General features: G+C 34.7%; 1 protein-coding gene across 18 annotated transcripts in view; it reads right to left on the bottom strand.

Annotated features, from left to right (window-relative positions):
• LOC123676324 (eukaryotic translation initiation factor 4E transporter-like) overlaps positions 1–21,317 on the bottom strand; it is a 209,863-nt gene that overhangs the window by 23,428 nt on the left and 165,118 nt on the right. For 17 of the 18 annotated variants that reach the window (XM_045612154.1, XM_045612168.1, XM_045612170.1 and 14 more), the window contains one exon: positions 19,197–19,439. In XM_045612154.1, coding sequence (XP_045468110.1) covers positions 19,222–19,439 — 218 coding nt within the window. In that variant the 3' untranslated portion in view covers positions 19,197–19,221. Of the gene's footprint in view, positions 1–19,196; positions 19,440–21,317 lie in introns of those variants that run through there. The other variant, XM_045612159.1, reaches the window with a different exon arrangement.

The following is a 21,317-nucleotide window of genomic DNA, read 5'->3' as shown; positions in this document are numbered from 1 at the left end:
ATATATATATATATATATATATATATATATATGTTACGCTACTGCTATATGTATTGTCCCGTCAGACAAGGAGTGACGAATGTTCGCATCGAAACAAATGCATCAGTTACAAGGCGATTTCCGTTCCCCTTATTAATGTTCTAAGGTTAATAGCAAATATTCGTTTCGTGAATAGATTGTGTGTTTTCTTGTGGATCACAAATTAGTAATAGCCAAATTTCTTATCAAGATACCATCGAACAAGAAGAAACTACCAAAGTTTATTAAAGAATTAAATATTGAATCTTTCGAGAATCAAACTACAAAATGGTATCAGAAACGGTTGAGAGAATTTTTCACAATGAACCCAGTGAATCAAGAGAAAAATGATATAGACGAATTATGGGCGCAAATTGAACTGAACATTTTGCAAGCTGCATTTTGCAGCATCGGAGTTAGGAAGGTCAACTTAAACGCGACAAAAATAACAAAACCATGGTTTAACAACGAAATCAGAGACTTAGCTCATTAAAAGAGAGAATCATTCCTACAATACTGCAGTAATAAAACACAATGTAATTTCTAGCAATATAAAAACACACGAAACTGAATTAACTCTTAGATAAGGACACTGAAGAGAGAATACTGACGCGGTTTACCAAAGAGATGGAACATGACACAATGTAAGGTTTGGAATATGATTAAAGGTAGAAAACAACCTATCAATGAATATAAAAGCCCGAATGAAATAGAAGGAGATAAATGGACAACTTATATCAGGGAACTATACAACTGTGAAAGTAATCTACCTATAGACCAGGAAAAACATGAGGAAGATAGCGATGATGACCGAAGCCTAGAAATTACAAAGGATGAACTGAAGGATCATATCAGAAATTTAAAAAATAGAATAGCCCATAATATACCGAACGAATTGCTTTAGTATGATGGAGATTCGATAAAAAAAAATATTAATTTTTTCTTCAAGAAGATTTTGGATACAAAAAGTGTACCAGAAAAATGGAAATCAAGAGTAATAATACCAATAATTAAGAAGGGAAACAAGAAAACAACAACAAAACAAAAGTTTTTGCTAATAAGATAAGTGAAGAATATGCTATTAGTGAAGAACAACAAGGCTTTCGAAAAAAAAAGGTCAACAATAGATGCAATCTTCATAGTAAGGCAAACCGCAGAAAAATCTATTGAATTCAACAAACCTGTTTACATGTGCTTCTTAGACCTAGCTAAGGCCTTCGATATATTATCGTTTAACATTCTATAGGATTTCATTCCAAAGTTTGCAAAAATCATATTATCCTGTTTTCTTCTATACCTCTCATTTTATCTTCTCAGTTTTTCGGAGTACGCACTAAGTTTTTGTTTCAGTGTATCGAAAATTTGTTGGGCATTTTCGTTTTTTGGATAATACTATGTACGTTGCTGGTGACTATCCATTATTATATTCACCATTTTTCGAAGTTTTCTAGACGGCGAACCTTTTGCAAATTTGGTAAGCCTCCCAATATCTTGTCGGATGCTATGAACTTCATCTTCTAACCTTTTTTGCCAATGTGGATTATTTTGTTGTTTCTTCCTGGCTGGTTGCTGACTTTTAGGTTTTGGCTTCGCACCTAGCACTGTTGCTCTTGCTGCACAGTAGATGATAAGGTGCAACGATTCGAGATTTTGGTAGTCAGGAAGAAACTTGGGTATAATCCTTATTGGTCATGAGCAGAAGATGAGATGTTTCTTGGATGTCCTCAATCTTTGCAGAATCGGCCGTCTCAATGGATCTGTAACCCCAAAATCTAAGACGCATCTATTCATTGTAGCATTAGTTCTTTTTGATCTTCTTCTGGATTTTCGACGGATGCAGAATATATATTCCGTTGACATTTGGTTGATTTTGTTTCGATATTAAGTATTCTTAAATTTTCTGTGGTAATGGTTAAGCACTTCCGAGATCTATCCGTACGAAAATCTGCGGATCTGTAATCACGTATATATTATATTAAGTGTTTGTTTTCCAATATTTTCATTGATTTTTCTATGAAACATTTTTATAGTTTTGATAATGTGCTCAGAGGTCGCACGCTATTGATATTTCATGAAAAAATTGGGCAAAATTGATCGATATTCGCCTTCCCCTTCTACACTGAAAAAAACGAATCCCTGGAATTTCCGGTTGAATGAATTCCTGTTGTTTAAATGTAACTATCATTATTACAACAGAAAAAGACCGTCCTATGAACAATCTGTACTTGGAATCTAACATGCCGGTTCCGGTTAAAGTGACTTGAGTTGGATGAACCGGCAAAACGATAAGTATAGCAGAGATTGAGTACTTTCAATTTGTAAGGAATATTTCCTGTATATATTGTTGGTAGACGAAAATCTACTCTCAAATGACAACCTCACCTGATCGCTACACCCTGCCGGATAACTAACGAGGCTCTGTCGACCGAATGACTGCCTTACTAAGCAGTGTGGGCCTACAGCTTTAGTTGAAAGAGTCCACAGAGGAATGGGCACTCTCTTGTCCTGGGAACGAGAAATCGCTCCCAAAGGCGAACGAACCATAAAAAGTCAACGGCATGGGAATACAGAAGGCAAGGAGACACAATGCATTACAGACCAACTATTGGTATCTCTTGTAGTATCAACATGACTATGTTCCAGGCTAAATTAGTGTCTGGAGTTTCAAGTTCTCCAATCGGATCTCCGGGGGGAACAGTTTTGAATAATGATGATACAAAGAAGATTAAGGCAAGATCAAGTTTGAGAATAGGAACCAGGCATGTTCGGACTTAGGCACAGGCTGGAAAGGTTCACAACGCCATTAAAGAAATGGAAAGATTGAAAATAAACATCCTAGGAATCAGTGAGATGAGATGGCCGGGATCTCCCTTCTGCGACATCGATGAACGTCGAGTTTTTTATTCGGGAAGCACACATGGAGGGCATGAACGTGGAGTAGGAATTATACTGAATAAAACAGTTGTTGAAAGTGTGGTGAATTTCATCCCAATGTCCGAAAGAGTGAGGCTATTACGGTTAAGATCAAGTCCTGCCAAAATCAATATAATTCAAGTGTATGCACCAACCTCTCAACAAAGCGAAAAAGAAGTAACAGAATTTTATGCTCAAATAATAATAATAAAAGAGTAGCGGTAGGTGAATCCCTAGCGATTCACCTATCACGAGAGTTGAATCGACTCCTGCCCACCGCAGATTCCAGGAGCTCCCTGGCCCGGGAAGCTGGAACCTGTCGAAGGGCCCCTCTCCAGGGTAACGGACGAAGCCGTGTGGAAAGCAGCTCAAGAATTCTCCAACCGTATCTTTGCGGATCTTAAAAAGCGATAAAAGGCCGTTTCCCTCACGACATGGAGGAACCCATGAATGATGGTGAATTTGAGGAATAGAAATATAGAGCCGCTGCCTGAGGTTCGTCAGGGCGTGTCTGGAGCCGGCGCTGGACATGACAGTATACGGGACGTCTGTGACAGAGTGCTAAAAAGAGGCGGGCCTCTGTCGAACAAAATGCTACGCCTCCACAATCTCAACATTCTAGGAGAAGAATAACACGAGTTTCTTCGACTGCTGAAGGTGCTGCGCGGGATTCCCAACCAGCACTCACCCAAGCAGGTCTACCAAGAAGACGCATGAAATGGACAAGTTCGATGAAACGATCATGCGCATATATTATGAAGTGATTAATATGGAAGAGGATAAAATAGGCTACCGGCAAAAATTATTTGCAGAATTCCACAGAAACTATCCCGAACTCCAAGTTTCTGAGCAAAGAGTAGCCGACCAATACCAGGTCATATTGAGAAATAAACTTGTACCCGATGAGAGTTAACACCAGTCCAACTGAGGCTACAGAATAGAAACCTCACTAACAACGAAGTGACAATTGAAGAAAACTACGATTGTGCTGAAAACCAACACAACATCAATGCACAAAGTAATACTGAGGAACAAAACAGCGGAGATTTGACACTAGTAAGAGATGAGCAATGGCGGAATATACAAACTGCAACTATGGAAAACCGAGAAGAAAGTCGAAGAAATCTATTAGAGCACTTATCTGTTACAATGAGTAGATATTTCATAGAATTCGAGGGTACTGATCCCCTTAAACGACCAATTCTTCCTAGACTGAAGACATCCAAAAAACTCTCACATATTCTGCACATAATGAACAAAGAGATTATTCCACCGTTTTTTTCGAATGACCAAAACCTCGAGTCATTGCATCTTATTACCTACTGTGCAGCCTCTACAATATCAGCAGTGCTCGGCGTGAAGCCAAAACCTAGAAGTGAGCAACCAGCACAGAAAAAACAGCATAACAAACCACATTAGCAAAATAGGCTAGAAGCAAAAGTACATAGCCTCCGACGAGATATAGAAAGGTTAACACAATTTGAAAGGGGTTCACCGTCGAGAAAACTACCAAAAATAGTGGATGCAATTATGGATCGCCATAGGCGACATGCAAACTACGACGCCAACAATGAAAGTGCTCAAGAAACTCTAGATACACTCAAACAAAAATTGAGTGTATACTCTGAACGACTGAGAAGATACAATGAGAGCTATAAACGAAAACATGACAAATTGATTTTTGAAAACTCCGAAAAGAAGTTTTATAGAATGCTTAATGAACAAACGTCAACAAAATTAGGGTGTCCTCCAAGCGCCGAAGATATGGAGAGTTTTTGGACCGATCAACTGCCAACTCCGACTCCTTTTAACTCCCAAGCGCGTTGGATAAGAAGAGAGGAGAAATCATGTGAGACCATAGAAAGTATGCCACATAGTGTAATAACGTCTGAAGAACTACAGGAAATATTGAAGAACACTCACAATTGGAAATCTCCAGGCCCAGATGGAATTCACAACTTCTGGTTGAAGAAGTTTTGGTGTCTGCACGGCAGGCTAGTCGAATACATAAATAACATAATACATAATCCAACAGAAATGCCAACATTTTTAACAACAGGTATCACTTACCTAATACCGAAGGATTTTCAAAACACTATGGATCCATCAAAATACAGACCTATAACATGCCTACCAACAATATACAAAATCATCACTTCATGTTTAGCATCTCGTATCTACAAACATTGCAAGAAAAATAAAATAATCACAACACAGCGGAAAGGATGTTCCAAGAATGCACAAGGATCGAAGGAACAGCTAGTAATAGATTCCATCATGTGCAACCAACTTAGAATTCAAGAAACATATAAACCTTTTCATGACTTATTTTGATTATAAGAAGGCTTTCACTCACTTCCACATGGCTGGCTGGCGAAAATTTTGGAAATATACCAGATCGATCCAATTATAACCAACTCTCTAAAACTTGCAACGTACAATTGAAAAACGAACATCGAGCTTTCCACGGCAAACATTTAATCCATGCTGATTCCAATTAAGAAGGGAATTTTCCAAGGAGACTCCTTGAGCCCTTTATGGTTCTGCTTGGCGCTGAACCCACTCTCTAAACAGCTAAACGCTACTGAAAAGGGTTTCAACATCAAAGGAAATAATAATTTCTCTGATTAATTCATTTTCTATAACTTGCCTATTTATATTCTTTAATTTACCCATATTTTGGATTATTTGAATTATTGTTTCATTTTTGATTAATTCGTTTGCATTTTGAATTCGATGTATTTAGTTCAACTTTAATTGTATCATTTATTTTCATATTACCGTTGAAGTTCCTCATTCACTACAGAATTTTTTTTTATGTTTCACAACTTTTGTGTGATTTGAGATTTTAATCGATCGATTGTATTGATTCGTTTCTATTTTTTATTTCCCTTTCGATAGTTCCTTTCCTCTGTTTTTTTTCTTCATAGATGATTACGTGTGCACATATTAACGTAAGATCGTTACTTGGTCATTTTGCTGCATTTCAGGAGCATATAGGTGAATATGATTATCATATTGTGGGTGTTTCCGGTTTCCGAGACATGGTTGGGCTCGAATATTGGTGATGACAATGTTTACGTTGACGGTTATTCTTTTATAAGGTTGGATAGGGAGACTAGGGCGGGCGGCGTCGGTATTTACCTTAGAGATAATTTTTCTTATAGGGTGATTTTGAGTGAAAGTAGGGACTTCATAGAGCATGTCTGGATAGTGGTTGAGATTTTGGGACAATCTTTGGTAGTGGGATGTGTTTATAGACCTCCGTCTTCAGATGAGGATAGCTTTTTCAAATCTTTGGAGGAAAGTGTGACGGATGTGTTTGATTCTTTCGAAAATATAATATGCTTTGGTGACTTCAATATTAACTTATATAATTCGACGAGTTCACGAACTAGAAAGCTGTTGAATTTGATGAACACTTTTGATTTCAATCAGCCGATAAGTGAACTTACGCGTATTACCAATTGTTCCGACACTCTCATAGATTTGCTGTTTTATAATGGAGAAAACGTGATAAACTGCGGAAGTAGAGATTACAGTGCATCTGATGGGTCTACCAATTGCTGATATCAAGGATCGGCCAACGATTCTTATTGGACAAGACAATATAAATCTCACTGTTGCCAGAAAGGTAGTCCATGGCCCTGAATATGTCCAAATTGCGACAAAAATATCACTAGGGTGGATATGTAAAAGCAGCAGAAACGCACAAAAATAACAGATTACTTAATATCTGTGAAAATGACGATTCAGACAATTTTCTTCATCAAGTAGTTGAACGTGATTCTGAGGTAGCCTTGATGATAATGGGAAAAACCGCCAAATGTATCAGTGACGATAGAAATGAAATCCCTTATGAAAATCAGATGATATTTCTTTACCGAATAACAAAGGATCAGTATTGAGACGACTACTGCATGTGGAAAATCAAATGGCAAAAAACGCAAATTTTAGTCAGAAATACCATGAAAATATCTCAAAAATGGATATAATCGTAAATTGACTTGTGAAGAAGCAAAGCAGCAACAACCAAAAACATGTTTCTCACCTCATTTCGGAGTCATCAATCAGATTAAACCGGAAAAGCTACGCTTAGTTTCCGATGCATCATCCAATTCATGTGGTACAAGCATCAATGACAACTTATTTTCTGTACCCGACTTATTGGAACCTCTTGTATCAGTCCTGTTGAGGTTTAGGCAAAGAAAAATTGCAGTGGAAGAAATGTTTCATCGAGTGAAAATCAGACAGGAAGACCAACATGCTCAAAGTTTTCTATGGAAAATCCGAATGAACCACCAGATATCTATCAAATGCAGGTGATGACTTTTGGCGTCACTTGCTCCCCTGTATGTGCTCAGTTCATTAAAAACTTGAACGCAGAAAAAACTGAAAAAGATGAAAGGATTATATACGCAATTACGAAAAATCACTATGTTGATGACTATTTAGACTCGGCAGATGATCCAGACGAAGAAATTGGATGATACCTTCATATTCAGACTGAAGAAATTGTCATCGGAGGACACTAGGTACCAAATTTCCAACGAAAAGACATGTCTTGAAAATAGTACTGGCAATATTTGATCCATTATGTTTCTTGATAAACTTCACTTATTTGGGTTAGATAGCGTTATTTTGATAGCTTCATAAGCAGCTACACATTCATTGGTAAATATTGAGGATTCTTTAGACAATCTATTCGAAACATCTATTTTCAGCTCTTCGGAGACTACTGCACTTCCAACTGATCTGGCGTTGGGGTATTTGCTTCCGTCAGTAAATATATTTACGCTATCAAATTATTTATGACAGAGTTGGGGTTAGTGTAATTTATTGCCATTCTACTAATTTCAGTGTTGATTGGAATTTTAGTGAATGAAGCTTCGAAATTCACGTTGTATAGATTATATTTACTTCTGATATCAATTTTATTAGTGGTTGACTCATACACATTTTCTAGGCATTCTTTAATTAGTGTTTTTTTGACTCTACAATTCGATACTAGATTTTTCATAACATTATGTATATTTTGACTCGATGCTGTACTACTGTTTGAGAGTGCCCTTGTTAGGAATGAGCTACACAACAATTTGGCTCGTTTTCGAAGAGAAGGTAGTTTAGATTCTTCTAAGATTAGGTTGGTAGGTGTACTCATTCTACAACCCATTGATATTCGCAAAGAGTTAATTTCCACCTGTTCTAATCTTCGCAATAATTTTTCAGTTCTAGGTAAGTAAGCCGATATACCATATTTTATGAAAGATCTTATGTAGCTTTTGTAAAGGGTGTTTTTTTAGAGCTATAGAACTTTAAATTGCAATAAAACAACGATGGATTATTCGATCGACATGAATTTTATTTATCTGCAAGATAATCTTGTGGCAATACATTTTAAATATGATTTCTGGTATATGACCGCCACGGCTGGCTCAGATGTAGTCCAATCTGGACGTCCAATTTTCGATGACTTTTTCATTGACATTTGTGGCGTGTTCTGGGCAATTGCATCTGACATTATCTTCAAAAATAATTCATATTTTTTGTTTGCCGGTGCGTTTGTGTATTCTGCAGTGTAAAATTTGGAATATTCAAAAATCAAAGCGCGATCGACATTTTCCCAGTTTGTTTTTAATGAATAAAGTTTAAAGGATTTTTTGACATAGAATTGTTTCTTCGCATTGATTGTTACGCGTATAGGATAGTGATCTGAACCGAGCGTTTCATCATATGTTTCAGTAGAAACTATATCGGCAATTGATCTTTTTGTTGAAATCAGATCGAGATTTGATTTTTTCCACTGTAAGGATCTGTTAAGGCTTACAGAGGAAGAAGAAGAATCCTGTGATTCTATTCGATGCTTTCTCCCACCATGGTCCCACCACGAGAGAGGGTTTTCAGTTATTCACTATTCACCAGTTATAATTCAGTATTCAACCACTAGTATTCAGTCAGTCAGTAACTCAGTATTCATCATCATACATATTCAAGTATTCAATCACTACATATTCAACAAGTTATTATTATTATAACATTACAGTCATATACAGTGTTTGTGTTAACATATTAAACAGCAAAAATCATACGTATTTTCTTACATCCATAATCAAGCATAAACACCACAAGGTCCTTCGAAGCCGAATTTAAATATATCAAGCATACACACGTTCATGGTCCTTCGAAGCCGAATCAATCAATCCATACATTCGTTCAGGATCAATGTGCGAGGAGGAGTCAGTATTGTGAATGATCAGATTTGAGTTGTGAATTGCTTGTAATAACCTTTCGCCGTTATAATCGTTCTGTTCGCAGTTCCAATTGCTACATGATGAACATTAAAATCTACCATAAATAGGATATTTTTGCTCGATTTACTTACATTATGAATTGCAGAATCCCATGTGGACTGGCTCAAATTGGACCCAGGAACTCTATGATTAAAAAGTGAAATAACTTATTTCCGCTTTATTTATTTATTTTCACAACAATTGTTTCGTCATGATAACATGACTTCGTCAGGTGAGCATGGTAACTAACTACATATTTCGGATACAGTTCTTTAAATATTTGAAAAAAATATGGTGTGAAATATAATAAAATCCTGGAAATTCTTGGCTTTCAAAACAGGTTGAGTAAGGGTGATTTATTTAGGTCCGTTTGGTCGTTGAGGAGAATCTGTTTTTTATGGTACCTATTTATCTCCATTGCTTCAAGGAAATTCAATTTTAGGGTCTTATTTTCTACGTGCAAAATTTCGAAATTGTTGTCGAAATCATGCCCGGTCTCTAACAGATGTTCTGCATATGTTGAATTACAAGTTCCGCTAACGTATGCTTTCTGATGTTCTCCTATCCTAGTGCTAAATGATCTTCCTGTTTGACCAATGTATAATATGGGCAAGTACCACAATTCAACTTATAGACTCCAGACTTTCTATCTGATAGAAAGTCTCCAGACTTTCTATCTGACCGGGCATGATTTCGACAACAATTTCGAAATTTTGCACGTAGAAAATAAGACCCTAAAGTTGAATTTCCTTGAAGCAATGGAGATAAATAGGTACCATAAAAAACAGATTCTCCTCAACGACCAAACGGACCTAAATAAATCACCCTTACTCAACCTGTTTTGAAAGCCAAGAATTTCCAGGATTTTATTATATTTCACACCATATTTTATTCAACTATTTAAAGAACTCTATCCGAAATATGTAGTTAGTTACCATGCTCACCTGACGAAGTCATGTTATCATGACGAAACAATTGTTTTGAAAATAAATATACAGGGTGAGTCTTTGACTTGTACATATATTTTAACCGAAGATTCCTGAGGTCGAAAGAAACACTTTTTTCCTTTATAGTTTTTTCCGATTCGGCCCGGTTACTAAGATACAGGCTGTTGAAAATCGATAAAAAAATGTGATTTTCGGCTATATCTCGTAAATGGTTCTATTGAAGGAAATGATTTTTGGAATATAGCTTTTCCTTGATGTGATACATCTTCTCCGAACACAAGATTCCCTACACATCTTTCAGTTTCTTCATTATGAACATTACATCACATAAAAATACCAGAAAATCTAAGAACCCAACTCTTAAAATTAATTTGAACGTTCATTGAAGAATATTTGTCTAATTCGAAAAATAAAAGTATTCCTCATATTTTCTCGTACAAAGCGCCGTTTTCGAGTAACTTGATCTTAAAAAAAAAAAAATTATCTGTGAAATTCAAAAAATTGGGTACTTTGGCTACATGCAACTCTGTTCTGTTGTGGAAAAAAAAACCACAGAAATGAATATTTACTATGATGTCATGTCTCAGATTTTAGAATTGAAGTACTAGCCAACTTAGTTTGAAAATGAAGTTATTTGAATAAGCTCACCTCAACTCTTCTATTTGATTACAAATTATTGAGCTTTGACACAGCTCAGATAATAATAATAATAATATAGTTTATTCTGAAATACAGTATAAACGTTCCACACGGAGATAATAAGATACTTCATTAAAATCAACATTCTATTTTGAAAAGTCCAGATTTACCATAAAGCCCATGTTTAAAAAGGTTTTCACAAAATAGTCCCATTTTAATGACAACAATCAATATCACACTAAAGACTGCCTTCGAACAATACTGTATTCTTCTTGTGGTCATTCAATCTCACATCGAAACATACCACTAAGTACATACTAGACAAATTTTCATGTGATTGAGATTAAATACTTTTATTCTTTTGCTACTCCATAAATTCATCCTAAAGCATATGATTGACATACTTCCAAGAGTGCCATAATTGTTTTAATATGAAAACAAATAGGTGAGTTGAAAGAAACAGGATATTCAATTGTGGATATTTATATTAATTACTTCTCATTTATTTTCAATGGCGAAATCAAGATGAATCAAGTAGAGTTGGCTATAATGCAGGTACATATTATAGAACAAATTTCATAACAAGTGGAGTCTAACATTTTCCATTGATTACAGAGCCATAAAACTTCATTTCCATATTTTCACACTAATGGCTTCAAAAATATTGATGCAGATCATTTTTTTTATGAGATAGTTGGCACAAATCAAATGCTTCATTTCATAAAGGAATTACTCTCTATCAGAATGCATACTTATTTATTTTGTATCCACACCATTATTTTGGAAATTGTTTTTAAATTTCTTGAAAATATGTATGGAACTTCAATATTCTGTTGGGTTTCTTCAAATCTTCGATGATTTTCATTTTATGCAAATATAATATCAAATATCATAAGACAATAACAGTGTAAACTTTAAATGAATATTTTAGATTTTAGGTTAGAAGTTAGAACATAGATTATTCGAACTGTTGTGTTTAAATTTGCAACACTCGAAATTTGAGGTTCAAACTTAAAACCACAGACTACTAGTCTGTGTTAGAACTGTCACAGATGAATATTATTTATTTGAGAATGTAAGGTTAAATTGCAATTCTAGTACGAAATCAAATAAACAACGATATATTATAAATGCGATATAATAAATGAATGGATATGAATTATGAATATCGGAGCTAAGCTGATATGGGTGGTAGCGAGTTCAATTCGTTATGATTATCGAAAATGAAATAGAAAATCAAGAGAAAAATATTTAATCTTTATCGTCAGTGAAGTTGGGATAACTCATTTATTGTATTAAAAATACTACTTTGTTCAACAAATGGAATGTTAAAGGTGAGTTTATGATGGTTTTTTCAATTTTATAGCTTATTTCCAAGGTTCAAATTGTATATCTTATACTTGCGAAAACTTCAGTGTTCCGGTTACCAGGGGTGAATTAGCTCATTATGAAAATTTAAAATGGCTATATCTTTTTAACAGGGCCGAATCGGAAAAAATGGTAAATGAAAAAAGTGTTTCTTTTGACCCCAAGAATCTTCGGTTAAAATATATGTGCAAGTCAAAGACTCACCCTGTATAAAGCGGAAATAAGTTATTTTACTTTTTAATCATCAAGATGAATTTCCGACAAGTAAAGACTGAGACAATCAAACACCAGGAACTCTATATAGAACTATTGAAACCAATGACGGAACTATGTTAAGCAGGGAAACACCACAAATTTCTAGCGAGTCAGTTGATGTTGTTATGTAATCGAGTTATTTGTTATATACTTTTTTATTAACATCAAAATGCCAGCACCTCGCGACGTTAACCTGTCCTTTCTATAACAATTAAAACCTGAATAATTGAAATCATCTTTGTCTTTCAACCAACTTTCCGTACAAACTAAAATATCAAATTCGTTCAACCTACCCTCTATCTCTTCTTAACGTTGTTTTATGCTTCTTGTATTCCAGTATAAAATATTCAAATTATTTTTGCCCGCCATGATAAATTCTTCTATAAATCTGATATGTCGTTGAGGCTGGAGCTTGCCCTTAAAGGTTGGCCAGTGATGCCATCTGGATCTAATTGCTTGATGGTTTTGGTGAATCTTGATTTCATTCTGCGAGTTGACACAGCCTTGTAAAGTTCTCGGAGTGTTTTTGCGAGTTCCAGGTGATCATCAGTTATTGTAAAGGCAATTTCCGTGATATTACTTCGTCTATAAGTACCAACAATAAATCCCTTTAGTTGAATTTATATAGGTGTTGATTTGTTTCCATGACAGTTTCCACTGGCTTGAGGTCTTCATAAAGGGATGTATCCATTTCTTGTATTTTCGTTTTTTAAGTAGGCTGTTTGATTATCTGCTTCAATTCCGATGTCGAAGTTTCTTTGGCATTTGAAAGGATTTCTTCTTCGTGAGCTAATATTTCGGATGACTTGGAGGATGTGGATTCAGAATATGGACGTTTATTTATCCTGTTGTATTCTTTTGGAAGAGCCGCTGATGACTCACCCTGCTCTTTTCAGAAGAACACTCTTGATCCTTCGTTTGTTTGGTATTCGGATTTTTCGAGTTTGTTGTGAAACTCTCTTCTGTAATCTGTGGATGATTAGTGCTATTTGGACAGTTCTTAGCGAGATGTCCTTCTTTTTTACAGAGGAAACACATTAGTATATCTTCCGCAAAATATATCCGATAATTCGTATTGTCATAATTTATCCGTGAGCATTCTTGCAGTTTAGAAAGATCTTCAGGAGGTATATAGACTTGTCTACGAAAACTTAAAATGTGAGAAAATCCTGATTCTGAAAATCCAGCTCTGAGGTGGGTTATTGTCGAACAGAAACTTATGTTGTGCTTTCAGAAGATTACTCCAATATTTTCATGAGGAATGATTGGAGGAACATTAGATATAATAATTATTTTATTTGGTGTTATAAGTGGTCTGATGTTTATGTCCCGATTTTGAATCTTGATGGATTTGTGTTCTTCTGTTAATTTAAATGCAATTTCCTTTGTAGATAACATATATTCGGTTATTCGATATTCTGGAAATGAATCGAATATCTGTTGGCGTCGTAAGATTTCCAATCGCAATTGCGTATTCCTTTATTGTGATTCCATCAATTCCATCTAACACAATTGCTTGATCTTTAGTTGGCAAAGTTTCAGACTGAATAGCTGTTGCATAACTTTGTTTGTTCTGGGTGGACATGTTTACGAGTGAGTTGAGCTTTCTGTAGTCAGAAGGGTCCCAGAAACCAGTTTATGATAATTTAAAAAAAAAAGGATATTTTGTTTGGAATTTCACTAACTCTGTTATTTTTCGAAGGAAATATCGTTCGAAACCAGATTGTTTATAAAATAATCACCTTTTATCGGAGCGCGCTAACACGTGTCCGTTCACATCGGCTTCACACACGAGCGAAAAGAGGAATCAGTTCTATATTGGATTAATGGAAATTTCAAGCGACTGGGACAATTTGAAGCTATTGCAACTGACTGATCCTTCTAATGAAGATGGAAGCGATACAGTGAGATTTCGTGATTGGTTCTCTGGACCCCAGTTTTTATCAACAAGACACAAATCGAATTGGCCAAGGAAAGATATCTCCCAAAATAAGGCTTGTGGAAAAATAACCCTGTTAACTACTATTGAATTTGAAAAAAACCCAATCTTACCGAATATTGACAGATTTTCGAGCTTCAAAAAACTTTCAAGAGCTACAACGAGGACACTTATATCTGCAAAAATATGTATTGGTAAAATTCTTCAAATATCATACAATAAAGATATTACTGTCAAAAAGAGAGTTTCTCAGAAGAACTTGAAACTTTGAAGAGAAATGAACAAGTGTCAAAACAAAGCCGACTAAAAGGTGTATCACCGATGACGAGTTCACAAGAAATCATAATTATGATGGGAAGAACTGATCAAGCCACTTCAATCAGTGATTCAGTCAGACGACCTGTGATTTTGCCTAACAAGCATAGATTAACATTCCTATTTCTCAAAGAGATTCACGAAAAATATGCACATCAAGGGGTGGAATTGGTATTAAACGAGGCTAGATAGAAATATTAGAACATACATTGTAGGGCAGCTGTAAATTCAACCTTCTCCAGATGCCAACAATGTCGCCTTAAAATCGAAACCTTTAGTACCCCTTATGGGACAATTACCGAAATATAGATTAACACCGAATGTGAGACCATTTTTAGTAATAGTGAGACTAGTAGAAATGAAAACAAATAATGGGATATTCAAACGACCAGTCGCCAAGTTGGGAAGAATACCTATGACAGAAGACTGATACAATATGTTTAGTTCAATTTATTTCATAAATGGGTAGTATTAGCTTAAATATTTCTATTTATTTCCTCTGTTCCTGAAAATGATTGATATCATATTAAGGGGGGAAGAATGTTATGTCGCCACATTCTATGTCGACTCTCAAAATGTAGAGAGAAATGTCAAGCAGAGATTTAAACTTTTTATTATGATTTTTTTTGTGGTTAGGAGAACGGAAAAAATAATGATATTAACATACACGGTGATCCAATATTCAAGAAAAAAAATAAAGTCAAAAATTTTCCTAGTCTGGATCTGATTCATTCGATTTCAGAAATATTGAAGAAGGGCGATAGTAAAGGATGACACAACTTCAAACATTGAAATTATTCGGTGGATTAGTTGAAAAGTTATTGAACTAAAAAAAATTCACTCTTATGATCGTGTCTAGCAGAGATTTAGAATTTTTATTATGAATTAATTCTTTGTGGTTACGAAAACGGTGAAAAATCATAATGTTCACGTACAGTGTGATCCAATATTCACGAAAATAGGGAAAGTCTGAAGTTTTTCTAGTCCGGATCCGATTTATTCGATTTCAGAAATATTGAAGGTATGCGTTAGTAAAGGATGACATAACTTCAAAATTTAAAATTATTCGGTCGTTTAGTTAAAGTGTTATTGAACTGTGAAATTTCATTGATAAGTTGAACATCACCCAAACGAGGGCACTCGGGCAATTGAAACCTCTTGATACGAGTCTTCCATATTGATCTCAATTCTTCCTGAGACACTCTGTAGGATATCTTCCACAAAAATGTAATACGAAAAAATTTGAAACATTTTAAATGTAATCATATCTGATCCATTTTGGTTTATTACTTAGAATAGAAAATCTGAAAACCACCTCACAATAAGTTTTGAATGGATCAATTTTAGATACGCAGAATCGGAAAATTTAATGAAAAATTCTATCTTTCGTACATCAAATATTCCTTTCAACTGTCGTTTGAAAGCATAAACATCGATTCATTTGCGAAGTACATATTTCTTTCGGTGATACTATATATTTCGGACTATAGTTTAAAAATATTTACGAAGCCCCTACCTGGTATTTGAATATGCGCAATTTCTTCAAATAATCAAATGTACTATATAATGGAGTAATAATAACACAGGCCAACAAAATGAAAAAAAAAATTTGGTGCCAGGAATCTAACATCTGATTTTAGATGTTTTTAATGTGCTGATTCCAAAAATGCCACCAGATTTTTTCTATCAGCTCTAGTTTTTGAGATACACGTTACAGGTTAAATGATATATTTTTTTCTGATAAAGGACAACAAATAAAGAGATAAATATGTACTTAATCGTCAAAATAGAAATTTCCCAGAATCTAATAAGCCAAATGGATACCTGGAATTGTCCCTGACCCAATGTTCCTATACTAGGAACTACTCAATACAATGCGCTCTTAATTACTTTTATACCTGTAATTGCCTATGACCCGATCCTTCTATACCTGCTTGGCTGTACTTGATTTAGTATATTACTGAGTTTTCCCAAGTAAAGTTGTGCTATCATTTTGTGTAAATTTTGGTCGTTTTGTAGTATCAAGACACTAAACTGAAACAATGGCATCCACAAGCAGACGTACCTGTGTAAATCATCCCGATGTTTTTTGTTATGTGTGTGGTGAATACACTTTGAAAGAGAGCAGAAAAACGATTTCTGACTTTGTGAAAAGAGCTTATTTCGCCTATTTTGGCGTTCATTTAGGAGATCAAGATAAATCTTGGGCCCCACATTTCATATGTAAAACATGTGTTGAACATTTGCGACAGTGGACAACTGGCAAGAGGAAGTGCCTAAAGTTTGGTGTACCAATGGTTTGGAGAGAACCGCGGAACCATCATGACGACTGCTATTTTTGTCTCGTTAATATTAAAGGCATAAATAGAAACAATAGACACAAATGGACTTATCCTGATCTAGATTCTGCAAGAAGGCCTGTAGTGCATTCGGAAGAAATACCCGTTCCATCATTCAGCAGTCTACCCGAACTGACAGAAGATGATACAGAAACATCAATGTCTGACGAAGTTAAAAGAATTCAATCAGAAAACGACAGCGATTTTGAAGCAGATTTAGCAACTCCGCAGTGTTTCAATCAAGAAGAACTAAACGATCTTATAAGAGACCTGAATCTCTCAAAGGAATCCGCTGAATTACTTGCATCCAGATTAAAAGAAAAAAATCTACTTTGTCGAGGTACTAATATTACATTTTATCGTAAAAGAGATAAGGATCTGCTGCCTTTTTTCAATCAGGAAAATGACTTGGTATTCTGTAACAATATAAAAGGGCTCTTAGAAAAAATGGGTTTGCCTGAATACACTCCAGATGATTGGCGCCTTTTTATTGACAGTTCAAAACGTAGTTTAAAATGTGTTCTTTTACATAACGGTAACAAATATGGCTCAATTCCTATTGGTCATTCTACTACCATGAAGGAAGAATATGAAACAATAGCATTAGTTTTGAGAAAAATTAAATACGAAGAACATCAGTGGTCATTTTGTGTTGATTTAAAAATGGTTAACTTCCTCCTTAGACAGCAGAGTGGTTATACAAAATATCCTTGTTTTTTGTGCCTTTGGGACAGCAGTGCTAAAAATGAGCACTGGGTGAACAAAAATTGGCCTTCAAGAGATGTCATGATTCAAGGAATACAAAACGTGATCAACGAACCTTTGGTTTCAAGAGGAAAAATCTTACTTCCGCCCTTGCATATCAAGCTAGGCCCAATGAAGCAACTTGTGAAGGCCTTAAATCGAGATGGAAATTGTTTTGGGTATTTGTCACGTAAATTTCCTGGCATTAGCACGGAAAAACTAAAAGCTGGTATATTTGATGGTCCTCAAATAAGGCAACTTGTTAAAGATCCACAATTCACCACATCAATGAACGAGACTGTATCTAACGCTTGGAGTTCATTTGTTCAAGTAGTACAAAATTTTCTTGGCAATCATAGAGCAGAGAATTACGTAGAATTAGTGGAAACTATGCTTTCAAATTTTAATATTCTCGGCTGTAACATGAGTATAAAAGTTCACTACCTCCACAGCCACCTAGATCGTTTTCCAGAAAACTTAGTTGATTGTAGTGAAGAACAGGGGGAAAGATACCACCAGGATATTAAAACTATGGAAGATCGTTATCAAGGACGATGGGATAGCCACATGATGGCGGACTACTGCTGGAGCCTTCAGCGAGACTGCCCTAGTAAACTCCATTCTAGAAAATCGTATAAAAGAAAATTTTTATGTGATTAGTGACTAATGTAATTATGTAAATTGAGTTTTTGCAATAAATACTTAAATCCATGTGTCTTTGTTTTTTTTTAACTGTCAATAGTAATATTATATATTATAACAGTTATAACGTAAATTATATACACAATTTTTAAAAAAATCTCAAAAACTAGATCTGATAGACAAAATCTGAGAACTTTTTCACATTCTGCATCCAAAAATTACTCAGGAACAGTTAAAAAATCGCAGGCACCAAAATGTGTGTTGGCCTGTGTAATAATTGACTTTATTCTCGCAGTTTTAGGTTAGTAGTACTAACTTAGTACAAATAATTTCATAAGGAAAAAAAAACTTGAATATTCAGTGTGAGAAAAAGTGGAGTCCAGTAATACACCTGAGCACATCTCTCGTTGAACTCAACCTATCAAACCAATATGTAGGTATTCCGTAACTTGGCAGTAATTTTTTTTTCATTCTTTAAATTCATACTAAATGATAATCTGTAATTCTATATTGAAAGGTGATTCAGCAATAGGTTTTCACTAGGTTAAGCTTTCAAAATCGATGTTTTATTATTGGAGGTTTAGAATTGACTCTTTAAAATTGACACACACGATGTACGATTGCATTGTATACAACTACCCTAAAATAATCGCAGATCGCAGAGAAAATTTTCGCAGATACAGAAAGTAACAAAATATCAATAAAACACAGAATTACAAATAATCGCTTCATTTATTGGAATCGAACACAAAGTACTGGAGAGAGCATACAAAAATGACAGACTCACCAATCAGCGTAAAAAGCCAGGTACATTAGTTATGAATAGGGGGCGCTGATTGTCTCTCAATTTCCTCGAGACTGATAGCATGCTCGGCCAAGCCCACTGTACTAGGTAGCTCACCGACTCGAGCTCTCTCCAATAGATCAGACGAGAACCAACGGGATAGCTGGTTAGTGGAACTACTGCTGCTTTTATTGGCCGTAGTGCTGGAACTATCGTCTTCTTTGCGAACACTGTTGTTACGACTACCTGATAATCAAATAATTATATTAGTAATCTCAGAATATCAAATCGTAATAAAAAAAACCTAGTTTTGAAATCTATGATCGAATTCTTCACTTGAATCGCTACAGTTTTATGAGCCATAATTAACAGTACAGTACAAGAACATGTTAACATACTTAAACCGAATACATGCTAATTTCTCAACAAGCACTGTAGGTAAAATTAAAGATGTTTTAAGGAGGTTAATGGGAGTGTACCACAGTAGACTGTTGAGAAACCTCAAGGCAGGAAAATTGAAGATATTAGGAATGCTACTAGTTATACTTAGTATTAATTTTTATTCAGATCTCATGATCTTTCATAATTTCTATTTGGTTCATTAATAAAATTTTGACAGTTTTCATTCCTCATTGTTATATTACTCAAACAAACTAGTATTCGAATCATACAGGGTGTTTCAAGTTCGACGGCCTATTAGACGTTTCTGAAGAACGGGGCAGATTTGAAATCTGAAAATTCGGAATATGACATTGTTCATGATGCTCTATTCAGCTAAAATATTTTCGAAGTTTCGGCACTTCCGGTTATACAAGAATTAAAAAAAAAATTCTCAAAAAAAACTTTTTTTTCATTTTATGTCTTATACAGGGTGAGTCTTTGACTTGTACATATATTTTAACCGAAGGTTCCTGAGGTCAAAAGAAATACTTTTTTCATTTACCATTTTTTCCGATTCGGCCCTGTTAAAAAAATATAGCCATTTTAAATTTTCAAAATGAGCTAATTCACCCCTGAAAACCGGAACACTGAAGTTTTCTCAAGCATAAGATATACCTTTTGAACCTTGGAAATAAGCTACTAAATTAGAAAAACCATCATAAACTCACGTTTAACATTCCATTTGTTGAACAAAGTAGTGTTTATAATAAAATAAATGAGTTATTCCAAATTCGTTGACGCTAAAGATTAAATATTCTTCTCTTGATTTCTATTTCATTTTCGATAATTATAACGAATTGAGCTCGCTACTACCCATATTAGCTCTGATACTCATAATTCATATCCATTCATTGATTATATTTCATTTATATGATATCGTTTTGTTTACAAGAATTGCCATTTAACCTTAAAATCTCAAATAAATAATATTGATCTGTGAAAGTTCTAACACAGACTATAGTAATCTGTGGTTTTAAGTTTGACTTACAAATTTCGAGTGATGCCAAATATAAACACAGCAGTTCGGTTCGAATAATCTATGTTCTAACCTAAAATTTTCATTTACAGTTTACACTGTTATTGTTATAAGATATTTGTTATGAAATGAAGCATTTGATTTGTTCCAACTATCTCATAAAAATATTGAAATGCATCAATATTTTTGAAGCCATCAGTATGAAAATATGGAAATATGTAAAATATTCTGGCTCTGTAATCAATGGAAAATGTTAGACTCCACTTGTAATCAAATTTGTTCTTAATGTGTACCTACATTATAGCCAACTTTACTACTTAATTCATCTTGATTTTGGCATTGAAAATAAATGAGAAGTATTCAATTTAAATATCCACAATAGAATATCCAGTTTCTTTCAACTCACCTAATTTGTTTTCACGTTAAAACAATTATGGCCCTTTTGGAAGTATGTCAATCATATGCTCTTAGGATGAATTTATGGAATAGCAAAAGAATAAAAGTATTCAATCTCAATCACATGAAAATTTGTCTAGTATGTACCTAGTCCTAGTGGTATGTTTCGATGTGAGTTTGAATGAGCCAAAGAAGAATACAGTATTGTTCGATAGCAGCAGTCTTTAGTGGGATATTGATTGTTGTCATTATAATGGGACTATTTTGTGAAAACTTTTTTAAACATGGGTTTTATGAATAATCTGGACTTT

Source organism: Harmonia axyridis, chromosome 3 (assembly GCF_914767665.1).
Source record: "Harmonia axyridis chromosome 3, icHarAxyr1.1, whole genome shotgun sequence".
In the NCBI taxonomy this organism is placed as follows: Eukaryota; Metazoa; Arthropoda; class Insecta; order Coleoptera; family Coccinellidae; genus Harmonia; species Harmonia axyridis.
The sequence above is the reverse complement of the archived record's forward strand: the minus strand, read 5'-3'. Positions and strand labels throughout refer to the sequence as shown.